A 22017-nucleotide genomic window follows, 5' to 3' on the forward strand; every position below is an offset into this window, starting at 1 on the left:
TTTTACTTTTTATCTAATAATGAGGACTTTTACAATCATATTTTCAACATTTTATCTTATAATTATGACTCATCAAAATGTAGTAATTTTAAGCCAATGTGATCAGAAATATGAACTTAATTCAAAGGGAAAACACTTAATATCTTCAGTCATTTTGCTTCTCCAGTAAATGTATTTTAATGAATGTTCAGATCTGGAAAATAAGACAAAAATACTAAGATTTTTTTTTTTTTTTTTCCAAGTGTACTTAACTTCTGGTGATGTAATTCCAACTCGATCCAATGAGAAAATGTAACTATTTTACAAGGTGTCAATTTCATTTGATATATTTTAGTTATGCAATTCATACAAATATGTATGATTTTTTTTTTAAAAGCATGAAGCTCCTATACCTAACAGTCAATGGGGCGTAAAGCAGATTGAACAAAATTGCACAAGTAAAGAGTGCAAAAAATCATACGAATTGCCACCAGTTGGCTAAAACGTAAAATAGTTATGAATTACCGTGAGATTGTTTTGCCAATTCCCGTGGATGGAGTTTACTCGTAAACAGTGTTTAATAGATGGCTGTGGGTAAGTTGAAATATGGGATATACACATTTAATGTGAGAGAATATTCACATAGTTAATTCAAGTTGAGTTGAACTTATCTTCTGTGGTAATGGACATGATCTTAACCGAAACGTTCCTTTAAATCCTGACAGGATGCGTTAATCCTTCATTTATGTACATGAACTGCAGACCTTCCCAACAGCACGGATCAAATAAACGCCAATCGCACCTCGGACGTCACACTTGGGACATTTGCAGGGCATAATAAACCTTTTAAGCACGTCTGTAAACCCGGGGAGAATTTGTTGGCCTTTAAAGTCTGGTGTGAAATAACTTAGCAGTTCTAACTAGCCTCAACACTTTTCCTGCCTTTAGGTCTCCATGCAAACGCACTGTCACACACCTGTTGCTGGACATTTTCCCATAGTCTCTGGCCTCCAAACGCACGGCTGTTAAGTTTACAGCCAAACGACTTACTCGCTGGAGGTCAAAGTGTCGTTTAGTACACAGGGAAACCGCTTTGTCAAGCTCTTGAAAAGCAAAGCTCCAGTTAGAGAGACACGTCATCACCTGCCAACAAACAGTTTGTCCTGTTGATCATTTTCACTGGATAGATCAGCTAAATTCACATCAGTCATATATAGACCTGCACATAACAACCAATGGACAAATTTAATCTATTGCAAAGATTTTCACCCACAATAGAAGATCCACAACAAGTTCTGCTGATTCTGTGCAGGTCTATCGCAGAAATACAAGTAATAATCCACTTTCTCTTTAAGTACCTCACTTTGTGCTAAGAGTCCAACAGCTGTTCGTCTTTTCCAGTTGTACAAACAGGACTGCGAGACTTTGGGAATGGTGGTGAAGATGCTTATATCCAAAGATGCCACTCTCGAACTGAAGCTCCTGACAGCGCTGAAAAAGAGCCTGGTTGACATCAGGGAGAGATGCCTGGAAAACCTCAGCCAATTCATCTCCGAGGTGAAGGCACTGCTCAAACCGAACCACAATCCATAACCTGATAATTCCTCACGCTTCCTCAACTGGTAGCGTTTGTTTGGATCTAGTTGTGATTCAGCACAGCTACAAGTTCAAAGCCCATTTGTTAAGCTTTTAATTCACGGTTCACCTTATATTTTCTAACTGTAGTTCACAGTTTTTATTGTATTGACCCATCCATGTGGTGGTTTCCCAATCCTACTCATTCTTTACTTCCTCAATTTAAAATGTTGCATTTTTGCTGTTAGTTGATGATACAGTTTTGTCAAGAATGCCTAAGAAAGAAACGTTTGTCATTAAATTGTTGTTTGATGTTAACAGTGTTATTTAGCTTACCTTTGTCACAGTATATAGAGTGTATAAAGCATACATATCTGATACTTAAAGACTTTAAAAAGCTGCACTCATGATACAAGCCAAAACTGTCAATGCACAATAATAAAGGATTCATGTGGACATAGTAGACACAAAATGTGCATGTATATATTTATATATATCTCATTTTTTTATTATTAGCCTTGCGTTCCAGTTTGCATTTATACAGATTACAGTGATCTGTCTGTATGATCAATAAAATGACACTCGAATTGGCTTTGGATAATACGTCATGTACAAACTGAGCAGCAATGCTGACCGTGGCGATACATACTTATTTTTAAAACCCTGATTAACAAAAGTGGAGTCGCTGCAAGCCGTTGTTCTTTAGTACTTTTTTCAGTAACATTCTTTAAAAAAAATCTTTTGAAACTCAGGGATATAAAAATATTAGCTTTAACTCAACATTTTACAATATATACACTTTCATTTTTGCAAAGTTAAATTATTCTCTCCATTAGTCTCTAAAAGCGGCTTTATAAATAGTATATTCTTCTGGTTCGTTCAAAGACTATAATCACTTATCACCTAATATGCATTATTGCTGAAAGAAAGCATGGTTTAAATACTGCGTTGGCCAACAAACATCACTGTACGGCAAGACCACTGCAATATGTCCTGGACAGAGAAACCTGGAACCAGATGTTTTCAAAAATAACAGCTTAAAGGGGTGGTTGCATGCGATTTCACTTTTTTTTTTTTACTTTAGTTAGTGTGTAATGTTGCTGCTTGAGCATAAACAGTATCTGCAAAGTTACAGCGCTGAAAGTTCAATGCAAACGGAGATATTCTCTTTTAAAGTTATGGCAGTTTATTGCCTACAAAAACAGCCGGTTTGGACTACAACAAGCTTCTTCCCGGGTTGGTGACATCATAAACACCTGCTATTAACAAACACTGCCCTCGCGAACACGCAACAAAGTGTGCGAGGCCACGTCGCAGTCATTACGAAAGAGAGAGAGCTGTTGCAGAACTACAAACTACATTTGGCCATCTGACCAATCTAAGACCATTGCGTTTTTTGGAGGGATGGGCTTCATAGAAGCAGGAAGCAAACGAGCCAATCAAAGGACAGTGGAGGCAGCGGTGTGGAATAAAGGTAAAATATAAGAAAAATACTATGTTTAAAAAAAAAAAGAAGTATTAAGACATGTTATACTGCGCCCCATAAACACAACCAAGCCTAGAAAAAAACACGGAACCACCCCTTTAAAGCAAGCTCCAGAATGGCATTTGATAAACAGCGTATTAAGATGCAGATCGACTGTTGCAAACGTTCATGCCAATTCTATGAAATGATACAGTTTTTGCCCTTTCGTCCTCTCTTCTGTTTGGACTTTGTCCTTGTGCCAATGGGAAGTTCATTGGCGTAATATTGGTACCGAGGTTGTCTTGGTTGTGGGATAGGCTGGCCCAGGAAAAAGCCTTCCTCCTCTGATTCAGACGATGAAGAGGAGCAAGTAGAGCACCAGTCATCTTCATCCCCATAAAGACGTAAAAACCTCTCAGCCGCCTGGCTGTGCAAATCAGAGTCTGCGTGGGCATAGGGCTGTCTGTGGTGAGCGCTAGGACCCGGCTCGTGCTGGCGACGGTCCTCCTTAAAGCACAAACGGGCCTTTTCTTTGGGCACCAAGTGAAGCGCATTGTCCGAACGAGACTTGCGACTCCTCCTTCGCCGGTGGTGATGCCGGTGGCGCTGCTGGTCTTGCTCATCAAAGTGGTACGCTCGTCTACGAGTGCGCTCGCTCATGGGAGGCTGCCGCACCTCCAGGTCATCGTATCGACTGTTATCTATAACGTCATCTGAGAACTTTACCTGCTGAGGTTTGGTCTGGGACTTGGACCGTCTTAAGACAGGTAAGTGAGGTGGTTTGGGCCTCTCCTCTGGGAGCGGGACCACCTGCTCCTGTTCCTCCTCCTCGATAACCTCCACACGCTCAAGCTCGGAGGTGAGGCTCTTCAGGGAGTTGGTGCTCCTGTGCAGCACTGATGAATTCAGCGTCCCCATGTTGCTGGTGTTCTCAAGATCAGAGAACTTCTGCAACGAGTAGAGCAACTGTTTCTCTTTTATATCCCCATCGACTGAAGCACCTGAAAGGATCACACAAGTTGAGATTATACAACAGTGCAAAAAATGACATTCAATACTCTAGAAGTAGACATTGCCTGATTTTCAATGACAACATCCCAAACTACCGAAAATGCACAATTCTAGGCTCCAGTTCCAGTTTGGTCCCAAAAATACACACAAACCTGTTTTACCATAAAATAAAATATCTCCCTTAGCTTTGAACGTTGAGCGTCGTAACTTTGCAGATGTTGTTTATGCTCAAACAGCAACATTACACACTCACTAAAGTTAAACAAGTCCAATCAAAATCAACCATCCCTTTACAATTCTCTATTTCAATTCCGATACCACATCTAAAGCTACTAGCCTAACTAATATACAATCAAACCAAAATATATTCAGACACCTTCAACTGTTTCAGAACAAATTCATCTTTATAATGTCAGATAACTTTGATAGAAAGGGATCTAATGGATTACAATCAGCTGTTAAATTTAAGGACACAATTAGATAATACAAATTTAGGTCAACCAATGACCATGCTTCACTTTGTTCAGTCTGTGGTGTAAAAGGTCACATTAGCAATTAAAGAAAAAACACTTCAGCAAAACATGCTCAGGTCAAAGTGTCTGAATCATTTTGCTCCCAAAATTTGTATTGGTAGTCACTGTATGATGAATGTTTGGGTATATGTCGTCACAGTTTACTTTATTTTGCTATCCTCACTTACTTAAATGAACTATAGTGTCCTGCACCCACTAGTAAAAAACTATATCTGGTGTCAGATTTCCCCCCAATTGCCTCACACACTTTGCACTCAGCAAATATCCCTTGCACATCAATCCTTTAGTCTCACCTGTGATGTTAGAGAGTGCCAAGGAGTCCATTGAGTCTCTCATGTTCTGCTCTGCCTGCTTAAGTTCATCCGTGATGCACTCCAAAGAGTCATTATACCACTGTTTATCTTCAAGCTTAAAGCTGGCTCCATGCTCCAGATCGAGCTCCTGGAGCTTTCTGCTGCTCGCAGGTCCAGGGTGACTACCATACGCGGAGTCACCTAGTCCATCCTGGGACTGTGCCCAGTACATGTCTGCCTTGTACCTTTTACAGGCCAGACTGCCATTCCCACCACTGCCTGGCATCCTTGGCTCAGTCTTGTTTTTCACATCAGAGTCAGTCATCCAGAGGTCGTTTGGCCTGGTGTCCTCCGGCTGCTGGAACATGCCATGTTCACCAAACTTGAGGAGGAGCTGGGTCATGTAGTCCTCATGCTCGGCCCATTCCTCATGGTCCTCGGGAGCTTCCTGCTCCTCCCCGTTCCTCCAAAAGTGGTTGTCTGCAAAGCTTAGGTGTGACAGCTTGTTGGACAAGGTGTCATCAGCGTTCCCTGAGAGTCCGGGGAACTTGTAATTGCCTGCGGGTGAAAATAGAAGAGATTGTCGGCATTGGTCTGCGGAGCGGCTACTTTTTCCCATCTTCACACTGCGGCGTGATTCCCGAGATCTTGCGGACTGGAAGGCTGAATCAGAAGAATCAGAAGCATGGACGTCCTCCCCTAGACTGCAGGTCTTGGAACAGTAGATCCTGCCTTGTCTGGGAAGAAAGGGACAACCGAGCAAGGAGCTCTTGCACTGAACACAGCTAAAACAAGCATCTGTGGCGTGCCAGTGAAGGCCATCATACGTCATTTGGGCATGGTCCACCCCTAGAGAAAAAATAAACAGGAGTTAAAGGTCAGCTTCTTGCAGGCAAAAGCAAAACGTGGTTTGTGGTAAATGACGATGAGACATCAGAGAGACACATTTGGGCTTACCGATGTGTTCGCCGCAGGCCTCACAGTATTCCGCGTACAGAGACTCAAAGCAACCGCAGCAATAGGGCCGACCATCCTTCATGATGTACCGCTGACCACCCAGGATTGTCTCGCATTCAAAGCAGGAAAAGTGCTTCATATGCCAGTGACGACCCTCTGCCTCTGTGCACTCGTCTGCAAAAATAATCTGTGACACCGACAAATGAATAAGAGCATCTATGATATAACAGGCCTTGTTTCATGCACAGAACTAGGGATGCACCGGTTGACCGGCCAAAGAATCGGTTTTCTTTGTATTTTTCCGGAAGTGCGCCCGCGTGCACATACGCCTATATTGCAATCATTCGCGAACATGTCACTTGTGTGTTAAAAACGGAAACTGGAGAACTGAGGGAAGAGACGAGATACGCTGAAGGGAATGAAAAGCCGCTTTCCTGCGCGAGCTTACCTCTCCGCCTGCACAAGCGCAGATAGGGAGCGTTTGTTCAGCTCAGCTTCTCACGTGTTGGATCGGATGAGAACGAAACAGACTCACTTGTGACAAAGCCGAAATACTTCTCTTTGTAGCCTAAAGAAGAACATGCATGCACTTTTGAAATGAAATACTATCAGTTCTGTAGCCTATAGGATGATCATTTTTATTTTACCTTAAAATTACATTGAATTAATTTGATTTAAAAAGCACCTGCTGTAGCATCTGTTTTTTTCGTTGCACTAAACATTATTTGATTTAACATTTTGGAACAATACTTTGGTTTTATTTAATTTCACTTGTAAAGACTTTTTTTCTTTACACTGAATTTAAAAACAAATGCTGATTTAAGTAACATCTTTGTTTAGATTGCAGAATATGCAGTTGTTGCCTTTAAGTTCACCTTTCAGCCTTTTAATTTCAGATTGCGGACTTGTTTTCGTTAGCCAAAAGCCAATTTAGCCTGTTAAATACCAAATAAACATCTTGTTCATGTATACTTTCATTCTTTTATTGTGCAAAAAAAAAAGAAACAAAAAAAGAAATCGGTATCGGCCAGTTTTCTTGAAAAAAATCGGTATCGGAATCAGCCATGTAAAATCATGATCGGTGCATCACTACACAGAACTATGAATAAACTCACCTCATCACAGGAGGAACAGCGTGGCTTTAGCAATTCAGCATGATGCCGTCCACAATGGACCTTCCCGTCCTGGTAGAAGTAAATGAGATCGACCAGGAGCTCATTGCAGGTGGAACATGTGAAGCACGATGGGTGCCAACACTGACTAGATCCCGCTCTGGAAGCAAACACCAGCATCTCCCCTCCACTGACGTTCTCTCCACACTGAAGATGTTTAAAATAAACAATCAGCTTCAAACAGTCACTTTTTGCTTCACATTAACCTTGGTTTAAACACTTACGTGTTCACACATGGCATGAAGCATCGTCCTTGGCAGGAGTCTTAGAGTTCCTCGCCCGAGGGCCTCTTTCTTTCTCTGCACGCTAAACATGTGAAGCTCCTTCTTCTCCTCTTCACTGAGAGACTGGCAGTATCGCACCTGAGGGAGACATTTAAAACGTGTTTGCTGTCAAACTATCACGAAAGAAGCCCTTGCGGACCACATGCAGGGTCTTTTGAGCAAATGAAGTGTTATTTTAATGTGCTTACACACTAGAGAAAGCATTGAAGGAGAGTTTGACTAATACAAATGCATGCAATGTGTTTTGAGTGTGTGGAAAGACAACTGGGGATACAGAGAATTTGGTTTCCAAAAGCACATCTGGATCCAACAAAAGTCTACATTAGAGTGCACTGCTGAAAAAGATGAAATTCTCTCAAATTTGCATGATGGTGCATCAGTTTGGCAAACCATCTATACTCATCCCCATTCAAATCCCCATTCTTCTCAATTAGACTCCCCCTAAAATTGCCTCATCGACACGGCATCCTCAATAAACCCGTCTCCGGCGTGTTGCCTCCGATCTTTCGAATATTGCACTTTACTAATTGTTTCATCAATACCGAATCCTCAATAAACCCGTCTCCGGCGTGATGACTCCGATCCTTTGAATATTGCACTTTAATAATTGCTTAATCAATACGGCATCCTCAATAAACCCGTCTCCGGCGTGATGACTCCGATCTTTCGATTATTCCTATTTAATAATTATTTAATCAATACGGCATCCTCAATAAACCCGTCTCCGGCGTGATGACTCCGATATTTCGATTATTCCTATTTAATCAACACATCATCCTCAATAAACCCGTCTCTGGCGTGATGACTCCGATATTTCGATTATTCCTATTTAATCAACACATCATCCTCAATAAACCCGTCTCCGGCTCTTGCCAGAATAATAATCATACGCTGTTTGTTAATTGGCCAGAGGAGAACTTTTCCTGTTTAACACTGTGAAGCTGCTTTGAAACAATCTGCATTGTTAAAAGCGCTATATAAATAAAGTTGACTTGACTTGACTTGACTCTTCTCTTATGCAATGCAAACTAGAGGCACCTGTAAGCATGGCCAGGAAACTTTGCTTCAACCATGAGGAATATTGTTTGACAATACCTTAACACAAGAACATGGAACATCTCTTGATATTTAAAAGAGCTAAATTAAGTGTCACACACTGAAAAACACACACTATGCATGTTTTAAGTTGTACGTCTCAAATCGAGTCTTCCCAAATACATCATACAATCTTCAGCTCAAACGTCTCATTGTACAAGAACCCACGGAGATATGAAGTGACAAAGCTTCTTTCTGTGATGGCAGGGAATGTGGTAAAGCTCTAAACCCATGAAGCTAAAAACACCCACACCACGTTGCAGTCTAAAAGCTATTTGAGGGGGTTTTGAAATGTGATGCGTGGGCATTTTGGACTGCAGCGATGTTGGGGAAACAATAGAGGCTTTCATGGCTGTTGATGAAGGTCTTACTTTCCTTTGTTTCTGTAAACTCACCTCATTGTCATGAGGCGGAAGCTGGTACAGGAGCTGCTTGATGCGGTATTTCTCCCCGGGGCTGTTCACATAAGGGACTTTGTCCTCAGGTAGGCAAGAGAAGTAGAGCTGGACCTAGAGGTGAGATGGAGACAAATCGGGTCAGTCATTCCATGGAGAATATGCACAAGCCCAAAAAGCAGTTACACTAGACTAGCCCAACATTTGTCTTAAGCGATTCGATCAGAAATGGTGTGTTTTTTGTTGTTGGTCTTGAGATCAGAGATCTCAGTGAAATCAATCTTTCACAGCTGAGCACTTGTGATCGGATCTCCAGAGACAAATGTTAATACCATGTGTACCAGGTTAGGATGTTCCTGTGTACCTGTCAACATTACCATTACCATTAACTGACCTTTTCTGAAACTTGAGCCACCAGTTTTGGACTGAGGAAAGGTTTTTACTGTACTCTATTGTGCTTCTATGACACCGTGACCTATGCCTTGTGAGTGGGAACTCTTTATGAGTGCTGGTCGTAACAGCCTCCAGATAAATAGCTGGACTGTGCTTGTCTTTTCCTTCATAAAGAGAGTCCTGCTGCTATTGAGTCAGTCTACTGGAATGGCATTTAGACCTGATGATCAGCGGCACCATAAATCACCCTCATTTCAAGCTGATATTACCTCTGGAACTGAGCCTTAGGCACTTGAACAACACTATTCCTGAGTGTTTGTGTTCTTGCCCACAATGATCACCTATAATCTGCAGGGCAATTCACAGAATGGCTGCTATAAAGGCATTACAGTTGCCTCTTGCATTTAACACAAAAGCTGCACTGGGATTTTAGGGGTCTCCAAATTGCTTTTCAGATTTTATTCAAGGGTGCTCTTAAGGACAGCCGGGGGAAGTGTGGGACACCGACTGGAATCAGCGCCACATCAGCGCGCCTCCAGGCACGAGAGGACCGCCTTTGCGGACAATGCCAGGAAAAAAAAAAAGTTGTGGCTGCGAGCTTGGCTGTTAGCAAACTGCTTTTCCTCATCATTTCAAGCCCTTTTGTCTGGCAGCTTGAGATAATGACTTGCAGATTTTCCATGAAGTAGTTTGTAAATAAAAAGCAGCATTTCCTGTTCCCAAATGCCTGTGGGGTGCTTCCTTCACAGTGTTTAGCTGTGCCTGCAAAAATGCAGCAAGGTCCTCTAAATCTTAGTGACTATGACTAGGTCTGCTGACAGAATGATTGACCAACATTTTGGAATTTTAATAAAAATCACATCTGGTGTATTTACTTTATAACAACTTGCACATTGTGTTAAGATATCACATCTTGAACGGCATGATACTATTTAGCCATTACAGAGCAGACTCTTTCCCTGAAACTGAAGACATGGGACTGCTTTGCATTTTGTGACATGGTTGTTATTGCGGTTTTTCCCTCTCAAAACAATGCAGCCATTTTGGCTTCATGCTGCCTTCTTGCCTGATGTGTGTAGCATTAATGAATTCCCTGTCAAATGCTCTACGTCGCGGAGGCAATATTCCAATAAGTTCTAGACTTTCATAAGCCCATAGAGATTGGTTTACCTGCTCTGGTCGAAGTCCTGGTGGCACCCAAGCGTATTCCTCCAAGGCACAGCCCGAGTCGTCATCCGAGGTGGAGCTCCGCTGGAAGCCGAATGTGAGCTTGCTGACCTTCGGCTCCATGTCCAGCTGCCTCACGCCGCCGTGGAAACTGCCCGAATTCTCGAGGTTCATCAGAAAGACCTCCTGGAGTGGTTAAGAGGGAACAGTATATCAGGGATCCCGAAACCACACGATAAAATGCCTCGTAAGATACATTGTATTGGGATGAGAACAATAACGCGACCTAAAACATTTCATGGCAGTTTACAGTGACTTCCATCCCAGGCTGGAGGCCTGTTAAATAGATTCTTCTCATAAAACGATGGCGGTTTTATTGTTACTGCTATTGTGCCGAGTTTTGCCGTGATGTGGTCGGACATTCCCTCCAAACTTCAACCATCCTAACTCTTTTACAGTCTATTTACTTTAATGCATTTTCCTGACTCATCATCACCGTGGAAGCTTTCTGGTATTTTCCATTTCCTTCTATTGGGACGCTCTTCTGGTCAAGTTGAGCACTAATGCATGCCATATATGATTTTTTTTCCCAACAACATAGTTTACTTGACTCTATTCTATCAGCTCAAACAGACAGAGGACTGAAACTTCTCAAGACAAGATCTCTTGCGTTCTTCCCTGTCACTCCTTTGAAGTCCATTCGGGACACCAAGCATAACAAAGCCATATGGTAATGTTTGAAAACCATGTCTTTCTTCAAGCCCCTGTGCTGTTTGTTAAGGACAGTGTTTTAGAACCTGCCACACCGCATCACGTCCTGCTGAGTGACACATCATCTGATGCTTTGATCTCTGGAGCTGCTGTTTTTGGAATGAAAACAGGTGAGATGGATGGAATGAACCCAGTGACAGGTGGTAGTTTCACATGTACAGCAATTTAGACTGGAACGGGAAGATGCATCCTGAATACGTGCATCAACAATGAAAGGGTGAATCTCACAAAAAGTGGCAAGAATTGTCAGATCATATTTCACACTAAAGAGAATGAGACTTTTTTTGCATTGCAATGGGATAGAGAATTGGTAGGAGGGAAAATGTGCTTAGTTTTCATACAAGTAATGCCAGAATGTGGGGGAACAAATCTTAATGGTTTCATTCCCAACCAAGTCAGAAGCAAAAAGTTGTTAAATGTACTAAAGGCACACAAGAACACAATACAAAGATAATCAGAATGCTTAACTATCAATTAACACTGGATGCATGTATTGCAACACAGTTTCATTGAGGTTTTATCTGTGGTAGTTCACATTTGAGATTTTGAAGCAATCGTGCCTGACCCCCTACAATCCCATCTATAGATGAACAACTAAAATGACCCAACATGTTTTTTTGTTTGTTTGTTCAGGCCTGAAATTGTCTTCAGTTGAATTCAGTGGAAATCTCCGACAGAGGCCCAAAATGTTTAAAGATGGTGACTTCTTCAGTTAATTTTAGGTGTTCATATACCCTGAACTTGTCTCAGAAGACCCGATTAAAGGTTCCTGTAAGAGACTCCTCAATCATTCACCTAGTTATGTAATCATATCAGAAGAAATACATTTCCTGCCTGGTGTTCTGGTGGTGCAAAATCCTCTAGGATATGATATTTTCTTCAAAGGAAGTCAATGACACAGGAAAGGAGCTCAAAGAGGCAACACCCTTTCTGCTAAACAGTCTCCTTAAGTATGCTAATTTCTGTCTTAGATGCCATCAGCATCACTTCCTGAGCCTCCAGATCTAATCAACAACTCAAGTCGAGAGAAACTGCAGTAATGTTTCATCGAAAATAAACAGCCATTTTACGATTGAGTGGTTCTGAGTGAATCGCAGGGACCTCTGGGAACCCGAAGGCAGTTCCTGTCTGCACCGCTCGCTCTGAAAAAGCCCTCCAGCCCAGAGTGTTTAACAGCCTGCTCTCTTGTAGAGCTGCTTGTTAACATGACTTTGGAGGTCTGAGATGCATATCTGTTAGATCCACCCACGGGAGGCCTGAATGGCCCTCAATGGGGGGGTAGATATGGGTGGAGGGCGAGTTGCCTGGGGAGGGGATGGACCCCGGGTGATCACACAAGGGTAACTGCCAGTGACTCATATGGTAATGGACCCTCAGCATAGCAAAGAATCAATTTCATGAAGACCTAAAGTGAATAAATGCATTTTAAGCACCTTTACTTCCACATTAAATGATGCATATCTTCACTTGGCTAATGAAAATGATACGACATTTGCACAAGTGTCCTGAGGACACCAGGTCAAGCCCCAACAAATTACATCTTATAGCCCATTTCCACAACTTTGGTTCAGGGAAATGTAGAAATGTGAGAGGTTCTCACAGAAATAGCATGGGTTAACTGAGTTAAACCTGATTCAATTCAATTACTGCGAGGATAGTGGTAGTTACTTAAGTTTTGAACATAACATGGCTGTACTGAGTAACTTCCACATTTTTCTTAGCTAAATTAGACACGTATTATGAGTGTATTAAAAATGCTGTGGTTAATGAAATGATTATGAATAGTGTGTGTGTGTGTGTAAAAACAAGCCTTAATTAAGCCCAGTAAATGTGGAAATGTTCAGCAGATCCACTGGCACCAATGGCGCTCCATTAGTCCGGCCCGTCAGGACCTGTTTGATTTGGCCCAGTCCAGACCCTGAGTCAGTGCTGTAATTCTGTCTATGGATTTAATGTTAAGAACAGCAGAACTGGCAGACGATGTGAGCGATTCCTGCGCTCCACAAATGAGGAGTTTCCCTCCACGGCTGTTGAGCCAGTAATAAAACTTCAATCCAACAAATACAGACGTTTGTTATGACATGTCACTTCCAAAAACACTTGAATACAAAAGCATCTTTGAATCTTGTAAAACAAACAAGTCCAAAACTACAGCAAACTAGAACTTAAAGCTTGAACACACACCCTCAAAAGATCATATGGACAAATAATTAGTTCTGAGTTTTTACTCGAGTAGAGAGCCAAAATATACTGATATTCACATGATGCACTTTCATGATGGCAAATTAAATGTATACGATATAAAAAGCACTCACAATATTTTAGGCTACTCAAAAGTCAATGTTTACCCAAAATTCCCCAACAAAATATTGCAAAACGTGCCATTAGAATCAACCACTTCTGTTAATCAACTGATTGTGCATGGTTATTAGTCCGATTACCAATTATGATTACTAGATTGTACCCTCCAAAACACTGAAAATATATTTATGATGCTCTAATGCCAAGATCGTGACATGTCTAGAGTTATCAGACCAAAAAAAAAGTGATACCAGAGAATGCATAGACAGGAAGGACGGCAGTGTCGACTCATTTTGTAGCGTTTGAGTGATCCTCCCAAACTTTTGGCCAAACTTTGAAGAACTCGAGTGTTATTCCAGGACCAAATGGTTTCGAGGCTTGTCCCAACAGACTGAAGACATTAGAGAAAGACCACCTGCGTTCTGACCGGCTGGAGCCAGATGACTAGAAGCTTCTGATATTTACCCACAACACACCTCTCTGACACCTTTTTCCTTTTCAACAGAGTCTTCAAATCTGTGCTGCACCACCTACAATTAGCCCTAGTTTATAAAAGCTTCCAAATATAACTAGAAGTAGGACGTGACACATCAAAATATAGGTTAAATGTGCACTCAAAGCCGTCTTTTAAATGTGACATGCGCACCAAAGTTTCAAAACCATACCTGCTCGCTCAGCAACGTCTTCAAGCTATTCAATGCTTTCCGAATCAAATTGTGTTCTCCAAAAGTCCCGTGGTTCCTTGACTACATGTTCTCAGTTTGAGCCTCATCCCATCTAAATCCAAAGCAGACACGTGTGTGTGAGCCGACAGCACAGGACGCGTACAGTAGAGTGTGTGGAGAACAACTCCAGCAGATGTCTCTTCCATTTACTGCAGTCCTGCAGAGCCACTCCCCCGAAAACCCGAGCTCGGCCCTCAGCGTGGGCTCCAGACCCTTTAAACCAAACCCCCTTCACTTCAAACACACTTCACCTCATGAGCTATGCTCGGTTTCTCCCAGCCCTTCCTCGGGTTTCTTGAGCGACTCTCTTTGGGTCTAAATACACTTGGACACTCATGCTCTTATACATACAAATGTCACAAAATTGTGGTACTTTGAAAAATTCACTAAAATATAATAATTACAAAAATACGGCAAATAACATTGAATTCAACTTAGATTTTTTAAGTATTTTCTACAATAAAACCTTCCACAATAATCTCTTTTTTTTACAACATTAACAATCTACAGGGTAGAATTTCATTTTAAAACCTAAAAATGGGTTTAAATGGAAAATAATGGGTTACATTTAGCATTCAACACTGACATCTTCAGTATTTTTGTCTTTTCCCAGCACACATATCTAAACATTCTTAAAACAAAGATACATTTACTGGAGAAGCAAAATGACGACATCTAAGAAATAATAAAAATTAAGTGAATTTATAATTAAAATAAGATTAAATATCTGACAGTGCCTCACCTAATTTGTATAAATTTCTTCCTGTCATTTTGCATCTCAAGTAAATTATTTGCTTTAAGAATGTTTTGATATTTGAACTGGTTAATGAGACAAAAATACAGAGTAAGAAAATCACATTTTGCATTGAACATAATTAATAAATATTGTATTATTTAAGTAGTTGTTCTGAGATGGCACTTTTCAATCAGAATTGCCATAAATTCACCCAAAAAAGTCAATATAAACTACAAAAAAAGACAATTTTCTCTACAAATATCTATTTTCGCATGGCTCAACCCCTTTTTGAGAATAGACGTGAAAATGCACCATCCAAAATTAAGCAAAAGTGAAAAAGAAGTGAGCTGCACCCTTCACGCATTAAATGCAGTTTCAGTCAAACGTCACTCTTTCACGTCTCAAGTCAACAATGACGTCAGCAGATCCAGACCACAATGCCTGAAAGACTCCACATGGTACCTTACACAGCGTTTGCCATGCAAATCAAAAAGACCGTCCCAACCAGAGCCAATCCACTTCCGTACGGGTGTTTTGCACTCTTTTTGGGGAAATACACACTTTTTGTCTTTCATTGGCATTGAAACATTTTACTTAGTTACTTTTAGGATCTGAACTCAAAACGCAAGAAGTTGCCAAACCACCAGGAGACCCAAAGGAACAAGGTTTTTTTTGACAGAAAAACTAATTTCAACAGCTGGAAAATGACTGGAACTGAATTCCCCCTTTATGGACGCCATACCTTGTGACCCCAAAAACCTCAGTGTCCTGCCTGGAAAGACAGTTTCCCTCATCTCGCCTTTAATTTCCTGTGGAATGTGCTAAAGGTGAAGACCTTCCTGTTGTTTAAACAAACAAAGCTCAGAGTTTGTGCTCCGTCCAGGAGGACGAGGCCGCTGGTTTCCTGAATGAAGGATGATGGAGGAAGTTATGAAACTCAATTCTTCTACCCAGGGTGGTCTTTGTTGTTACCTCAAGCACTGCACCACAAACCAACAACTTTGTACTCATGAAATGGAAACGTCCCTTGGGGTCTGCGAAACGTGTCAGATTCAACAGCTCAGTTAACAGGCCAATGATCTTGTCCTACCAAACTGGACAACAACTGCAGCTCAAATCTCTTCCCCCCCCCCCAAATATAGGAAGCCTATAATAGATGGCGACTGTTCACTGAGCTCTTTACGACCGCTGCCTCGAATAAAAGGGCTGGTAATGGGATGGAGGTTTTTTGGAGGACAACACCATTGTTGCGTTCAAGGCCACAGAGGTGCAAACACAGCAGGACCCGGACCAAAGCACAGCCCTTTGTGTTAGAGAAACAAAGAGGAAGAGGGAGTTTGTACCCACTGGTTTTAGCGGCTTGCCGAAAGATAAACAAACCCTCTGACTTGCTAAGAGGCTTTTCATGCATCCGAAACATTGAAAAATGACAGTGTAGTAGGAGTTAAAGAGATTGTCTCAGAGTCCAAATGGATGATTGTTTGCTGTCAGAATTACAAGATCAAGTCGACTGCTACATTTTTTGCTCCGAATTCACAGCTTCAGAAACTGGAAAAAGTAATTTCAACCACATCGTCTTTCATTCACAACCACTGGGACATAGTTTTGGTCTCATTTAGATTCTCAATGTTAGTGAACCGAGCAATATATTCATCTCAATTGGTTTTGCTCTTCAGTTTTTTGTGAGTTTAATGTGAAAAAAGCTCAATTGTGTCAGAAAAACAGACTGGTTTTTACTTTGAATTGTCAGAAAACAAAAATGCCACTAAAATTAATTAAAACGCCCCCAAAATTCCAGATACATGTCAAAAATGTCCTTGTATGAGCTCTAGTTTTTAATATTAATGTGAGGTCATAGATTGCCGTTTTCCCGAATATCAGCACGATTGCAAATGCGATAACATATTGATGTCATACAACAAGAAGTCAATGTCAGGTGACTTTCATTTTAGTCTTAACCAGAGTTCCTGCAGGGCTTATGAAGGTACATTTAAGAGCAATTAAAGATAATTTAACAAGGGAACATAACACATTAAAATTTCCTATAAATATAAATGTATAAGTAGTGACACTTCAAAGTTCGAAAATACATTTTTGCAACAGATCTCCAGTACTTTTTAATTAATTATTTGCAAAAAATAGCTTAAAGTTTGAGAGCGATTTATGTGTACAAATATTTGCCAGTGGGTTCATAAAAATCTACTTAATTAAATTATAAGTAATTTTAATACCCAATGACAGATATTTGTTCTTGTTTTGAGCTTAAACCAGGATAATTTGGTTCAATTTCTCAGAAAACAAGAGTTAATTTCTTCATTTTGCATGTCATTAAATGTCTCTTGCTTTAAGGATGTTTTGAATTTGAACTGGAAAACAAAAATCCTGAGAAAGAACATAATTTTTGCCCAATGAAATCTGTTTTATTAATCTGTTTTATAGTTTATTCTGTTTGAATGTTTCTGCTTTAATGTTTACATTAAATTCGACTGACTTTCGTTCATCTTCAGAACACAAATGAAGATATTTTAATGAAATCTGAGAGCTCCCGGTCCCTCCATTGACAGTTTTAGCCACTTTGACGCTTCAGAAAGTTACGAATCAAGCAGTTTATTCCACATTTTCAATAATTTAATTTGATGAAGGAAAGTCTTACGGGTAAATGATGACAGGATTCTTATTTCTGGGTGAACCATCCATCCCTGACCTTCTTTTGATTTATTAATCCAAAATGTATTCTGCATTATACAGTAAATTTCATTTTTATGATTAGATTCTGCAATTTCACGCACGTTTTCCGCATCGCAGAAATCATGGTGCCCTAATTTAATGGCATGATCTTGAATTTAAGACTTTCTGCTCCTATTTAAGACTTTAAGACATGCGGAAACCCTGCTTAACATTGTCAGTTTTTGCACTATTTCCCCAATGAAAATAGTTCCCAACAAATCCAAAGAGCCATTCCCCATCTCAGATCAACACAGCGATGTTTCTAAATGAATTTCATTAGGTTTTTTAACGAATTGTTTGACTGAATGATGGGAGGTTTCTCCGAAATTGCGAAGGCTGCACCTTGTTTTAACACCTTAGATATTTATCTTGGAAAACCAGACGAATCTGAGCAAGACAATCAGCCATGTGAATGAGCCGTAGTGTGTCGAATCCCAGTTCACACTCCGACGGATGTGAATGAAGTCATTTGCACAAACTCCTGAGCCAAAAATAGCACCGGTTTCCCAAAACCCTGGAGAAGAGCCCTCTATCTGTGCTCGTTTTCAGGACGACCCTGGAAATAGACCAATCCATCACGCCGATGCACTGTTGTGGCTCTCGTTTCACAGTTCAGGGTTGAACAAGGATTCCTGTGGAATATAAAACAGGACAAGTCACACATCCCTGACCTGGGATCCTTTCTAAGCACAAGGGGGGTCGTAAATCTCGGCCCCTCCGGCCCCCTCATGGTCACAGCGGTTCAAACAGCACCTCACACCTGGCTCCAAACTCGGGCTGTAAAACCCAAAGGCCGCTTTGACCCGGCATGTCCGGACGCACCATTCGGAAGAGCCTCCGCCATTAAAGGGTCAGTTCACCCAAAAATGTAAATTGTGTCATGAATGACTGAGCCTCATGTGGTTGGACACCCGTCAGACCTCCGTTCATCTTCAGACACAAATGAAGATATTTTAGTGTAAATCTGATGCTCTGAAAGGCCTCCATTGGGTCAACTTTACACTCTCAAGACCCTTAAAAGACACTAAAGACTAAAGTTATAAAGTCCATCTCACTACAGCGGCTCTACAATAACTTTATAAATCGGCGACAATAGTTTTTGTGCGCAAAAACCCCTAAATAACGACTTATATAGAGATGACGATTTCAAAACACGGCCTCATGAAGCTTCGAAGCGTTATGGATCAGTGAGTCGATTCAGCAGTTTGAAGCGTTATGAATCACTGAGTCGATTCATGATTCGGATCGCGTGTCAAACCGCCAAACTGCTGAAATTTGGCGATTCAAACCGCTGAATCGACTCACTGAATCATAACGCTCTGAACCGCTGAATCGACTCACTGAATCATAACGCTCTGAACCGCTGAATCGACTCACTGATTCATAACGCTCTGAACCGCTGAATCGACTCACTGAATCATAACGCTCTGAACCGCTGAATCGACTCACTGAATCATAACGCTCTGAACTGCTGAATCGACTCACTGAATCATAATGCTCTGAACCGCTTAATCGACTCACTGATTCATAACGCTCTGAACCGCTGAATCGACTCACTGATTCATAACGCTCTGAAGCTTCATGATGCCGTGTTCTGAAATCGTCATCACTATATAAGTCGTTATTTAGGGTTTTTTTGCGCACAGAAACTATTCTCGTCTTCATAAAGTTATTGTAGAGCCGCTGTAGTGAGATGGACTTTGTAACTTTAGTCTTTAGTGTCTTTTAAGGGTCTTGAGAGTGTAAAGTTGAGCCAATGGAGGCCTTTCTCAGCATCAGATTTACACTAAAATATCTTCATTTGTGTCTGAAGATGAACGGAGGTCTGACGGGTGTCCAACCACATGAGGCTCAGTCATTAATCACACAATTTACATTTTTAGGTGAACTAACCCTTTAACAACCAATGCTTAACACGACTTCTAGCACTCAGGATTGACCCGTATTTGACAGCGTCCTAAATCCAGACTCCTAATGTGGGCCAATTATCACATGGTCGACGTGTTCCTGCTGAACACAGGCAATGGTATTCTTTCAAGTACCTCTGCGGGTCAGCGTATTGGCTGGAGACATCCCAGCATGCTTTGAGGGTCAGACTGGTGCGATGGCCCTGAGTTTGGCTGCTATTTATGACCGTTAACAGCCATTGTTCCAGATAGACCTCAGTTGTGTCCACTCCTTATCATAAAAGAGAGGCTGTTCTGGGACTTTAATGACCTGCCGATGGCCGTTATCAGAACACAGGCCTAACAAAGCAACAGCCATAAAGAACAATAAAACGCTGTTATCCTACTGTAAAAAGCAATGCCCTGAAGAATAGCGAGAGGTCAACCGCTGTTCCCCTCGCTGGCCTGATATTGACTTAGAGAGATTATCACTGACAAACGCGGGTCAAAACCATTTACGGGCATTTTCTGTAGTGTAGAACTGAATCCAGATGATACCAATCTTTGAGGTGACTGAAGATTCGGCCACTTGACCTTGCTAAATGTTATCGAAAGAGTCTCTTCTGCTCACCAAAACTGCATTTATGTGATCAAAAATACAGCAAAACAGTGTCGATCAGCTGTTCTCGAAGTAAATATATAGTAAAGTGTGATTTATTCCTGTGATTAAAGCTGAATTTATCATCATTACTCCAGTCTTCAGTGTCACATGACCTTCACTAATCATCTAATATGAGGATCTGATGCTCATTTATGATTATTATCAGTGTTGAAAACAGTTTATTTCTCAGGATTCTTTGATGAATAGAAACAAAAGAACAGCATTCATTAGAAATAGAGAATCTTTTGTAACATTATAAATGTCTTTACTGTCACTTTTCATCCGTTTAGTGTGTCCTTGCTGGATAAAATATGATTATAATTAACTAAAAACTCAAACTAGTCATCATAAATGTCAACTATCACTATGTATATCTATAAAGTGATCAAACTACACAAGGCCTAAATCAACCAGACGTCATAATTTGTGACCCTGGACCACAAAACCAGTCAATTTTTTTAAAATAAGAGATTTATACACCATCTGAATAAATAATCTTTCCATTGATGTGTTGTTTATTAGGACAATATTTGAAAATCTGGAATCTGAGGGTGCAAAACAAACTAAATATTGAGAAAATCTCCTTTAAAGTTGTCCAGATGAAGTCCTTAGCAATGCATATTACTACTAATAATACATTTATGATATATTTACGGTAGGACATGTACTAAATATCTTCATGGAACATGATCTTAATATCCTAATGATTTTTGGCATTAAAGAAAAATGGCTAATTTTGACCCGTACAGTGTATTGTTGGCCATTAGTTTCGGCAAACCTTCTCTTTCTCATTGGCTGTGGCTCATACTCATCATGATTGGTCAGTCGAGGTCTTGAGTAAATGTGTCGGTCAGAGCCGAGCTCATTGTGGACGGAGCAGCACCCCGGGGTGTTTAAGGGCAGGAAGGGCTTTATAGAGGGCGACTATAACGACACAATGACCGTCTGCACACACACACACACACACTGAGGGCATGGAGGTCGAGTGGCTTTTGTGCTGCTGACGGTTTAGTGTCAATGTAACGGTTTACTTACACAACAAAGACAGTAACTTACAATCCCACAATTGAGTTCACCTGTTAAAACAGCAGTCAAGAGGAAACCTGCAGGTCAAACACTCATCATATTCTGTGGCCAGTTTCAGGACATTTACTTTATTTATATTACATTTTACATTCAACATCCTTCAGTTCTCATTGCCTTAATGCAATAAAAAAGAAAAAAAACTGAAATATAATGCAAAAAAAAATTATGTTTTTCTTTTTTTTTAAATAGTAAATGCATAAAAAATATATTTAAATTATATAAAGTAAACAGCACAGCCAATTGTTTTACTGTATTTAATTTACGCACATTTAAATATACTGTAAACATGTTCAGATGGACAAAAAAAGGTTAATGTACAAAATACTTATAACAAATAATAAGTATCAATGCAAAATAAGTTTGTGTTTACATTATATATGTGTGTGTGTCTGTGTATAATTATTATTCCTATTTGAATACACACATACATGTATATATTTAAGAAATATTTGCATGTATATACATATATTTATATCATTTATATTATATATAATTTTCTTAAATATATACATGTATGTGTGTGTATTCAAATATGCATAATTATACACAGATGACACACACATATGTAAACACAAAGTTTTGACAGCACTAATAAGTATATAAAATTATATATTAAAATGTATATTAAATATATTTAAATGATAATATTATATATATATATAAAACTAAAAATTATTTTTAAAAGGTATTTTATAGTCTTTTAAATTAATTGTTTTTATCTTAGTGTAAACAATAACTATTACAGTAATGAGAATCAACCCAGTGTCAATCACCATTGTGATTAAATATGAATTACTAAAAAAAT

The 22017-nt window shown here is 40.3% G+C and overlaps 2 protein-coding genes across 4 annotated transcripts in view; one reads left to right on the plus strand and one right to left on the minus strand.

Moving 5' to 3' along the window:
* LOC307121327 (uncharacterized protein) overlaps positions 1 to 2145 on the plus strand; it is a 32371-nt gene extending 30226 nt beyond the window's left edge. The window contains exon 10 of one of the 2 annotated variants that reach the window (XM_079808854.1): positions 1381 to 2022. In XM_079808854.1, coding sequence (XP_079664980.1) covers positions 1381 to 1572 — 192 coding nt within the window. In that variant the 3' untranslated portion in view covers positions 1573 to 2022. Of the gene's footprint in view, positions 1 to 1380 lie in introns of both variants that reach the window. The other variant, XM_079808853.1, reaches the window with a different exon arrangement.
* The window catches only part of prickle1a (prickle homolog 1a), a 33014-nt gene continuing 13024 nt past the window's right edge, over positions 2028 to 22017 (minus strand). The window contains exons 1-8 of one of the 2 annotated variants that reach the window (XM_079808852.1): positions 14057 to 14238; positions 10323 to 10505; positions 8760 to 8873; positions 7210 to 7347; positions 6929 to 7132; positions 5814 to 6000; positions 4857 to 5705; positions 2028 to 4020 (exon numbers count right to left, since the gene is read on the minus strand). In XM_079808852.1, coding sequence (XP_079664978.1) covers positions 3218 to 4020; positions 4857 to 5705; positions 5814 to 6000; positions 6929 to 7132; positions 7210 to 7347; positions 8760 to 8873; positions 10323 to 10493 — 2466 coding nt within the window. In that variant the 5' untranslated portion in view covers positions 10494 to 10505; positions 14057 to 14238 and the 3' untranslated portion in view covers positions 2028 to 3217. Of the gene's footprint in view, positions 4021 to 4856; positions 5706 to 5813; positions 6001 to 6928; positions 7133 to 7209; positions 7348 to 8759; positions 8874 to 10322; positions 10506 to 14056; positions 14239 to 22017 lie in introns of those variants that run through there. The other variant, XM_079808851.1, reaches the window with a different exon arrangement.

This window comes from Gobio gobio (assembly GCF_949357685.1).
Source record: "Gobio gobio genome assembly, chromosome: 25".
In the NCBI taxonomy this organism is placed as follows: Eukaryota; Metazoa; Chordata; class Actinopteri; order Cypriniformes; family Gobionidae; genus Gobio; species Gobio gobio.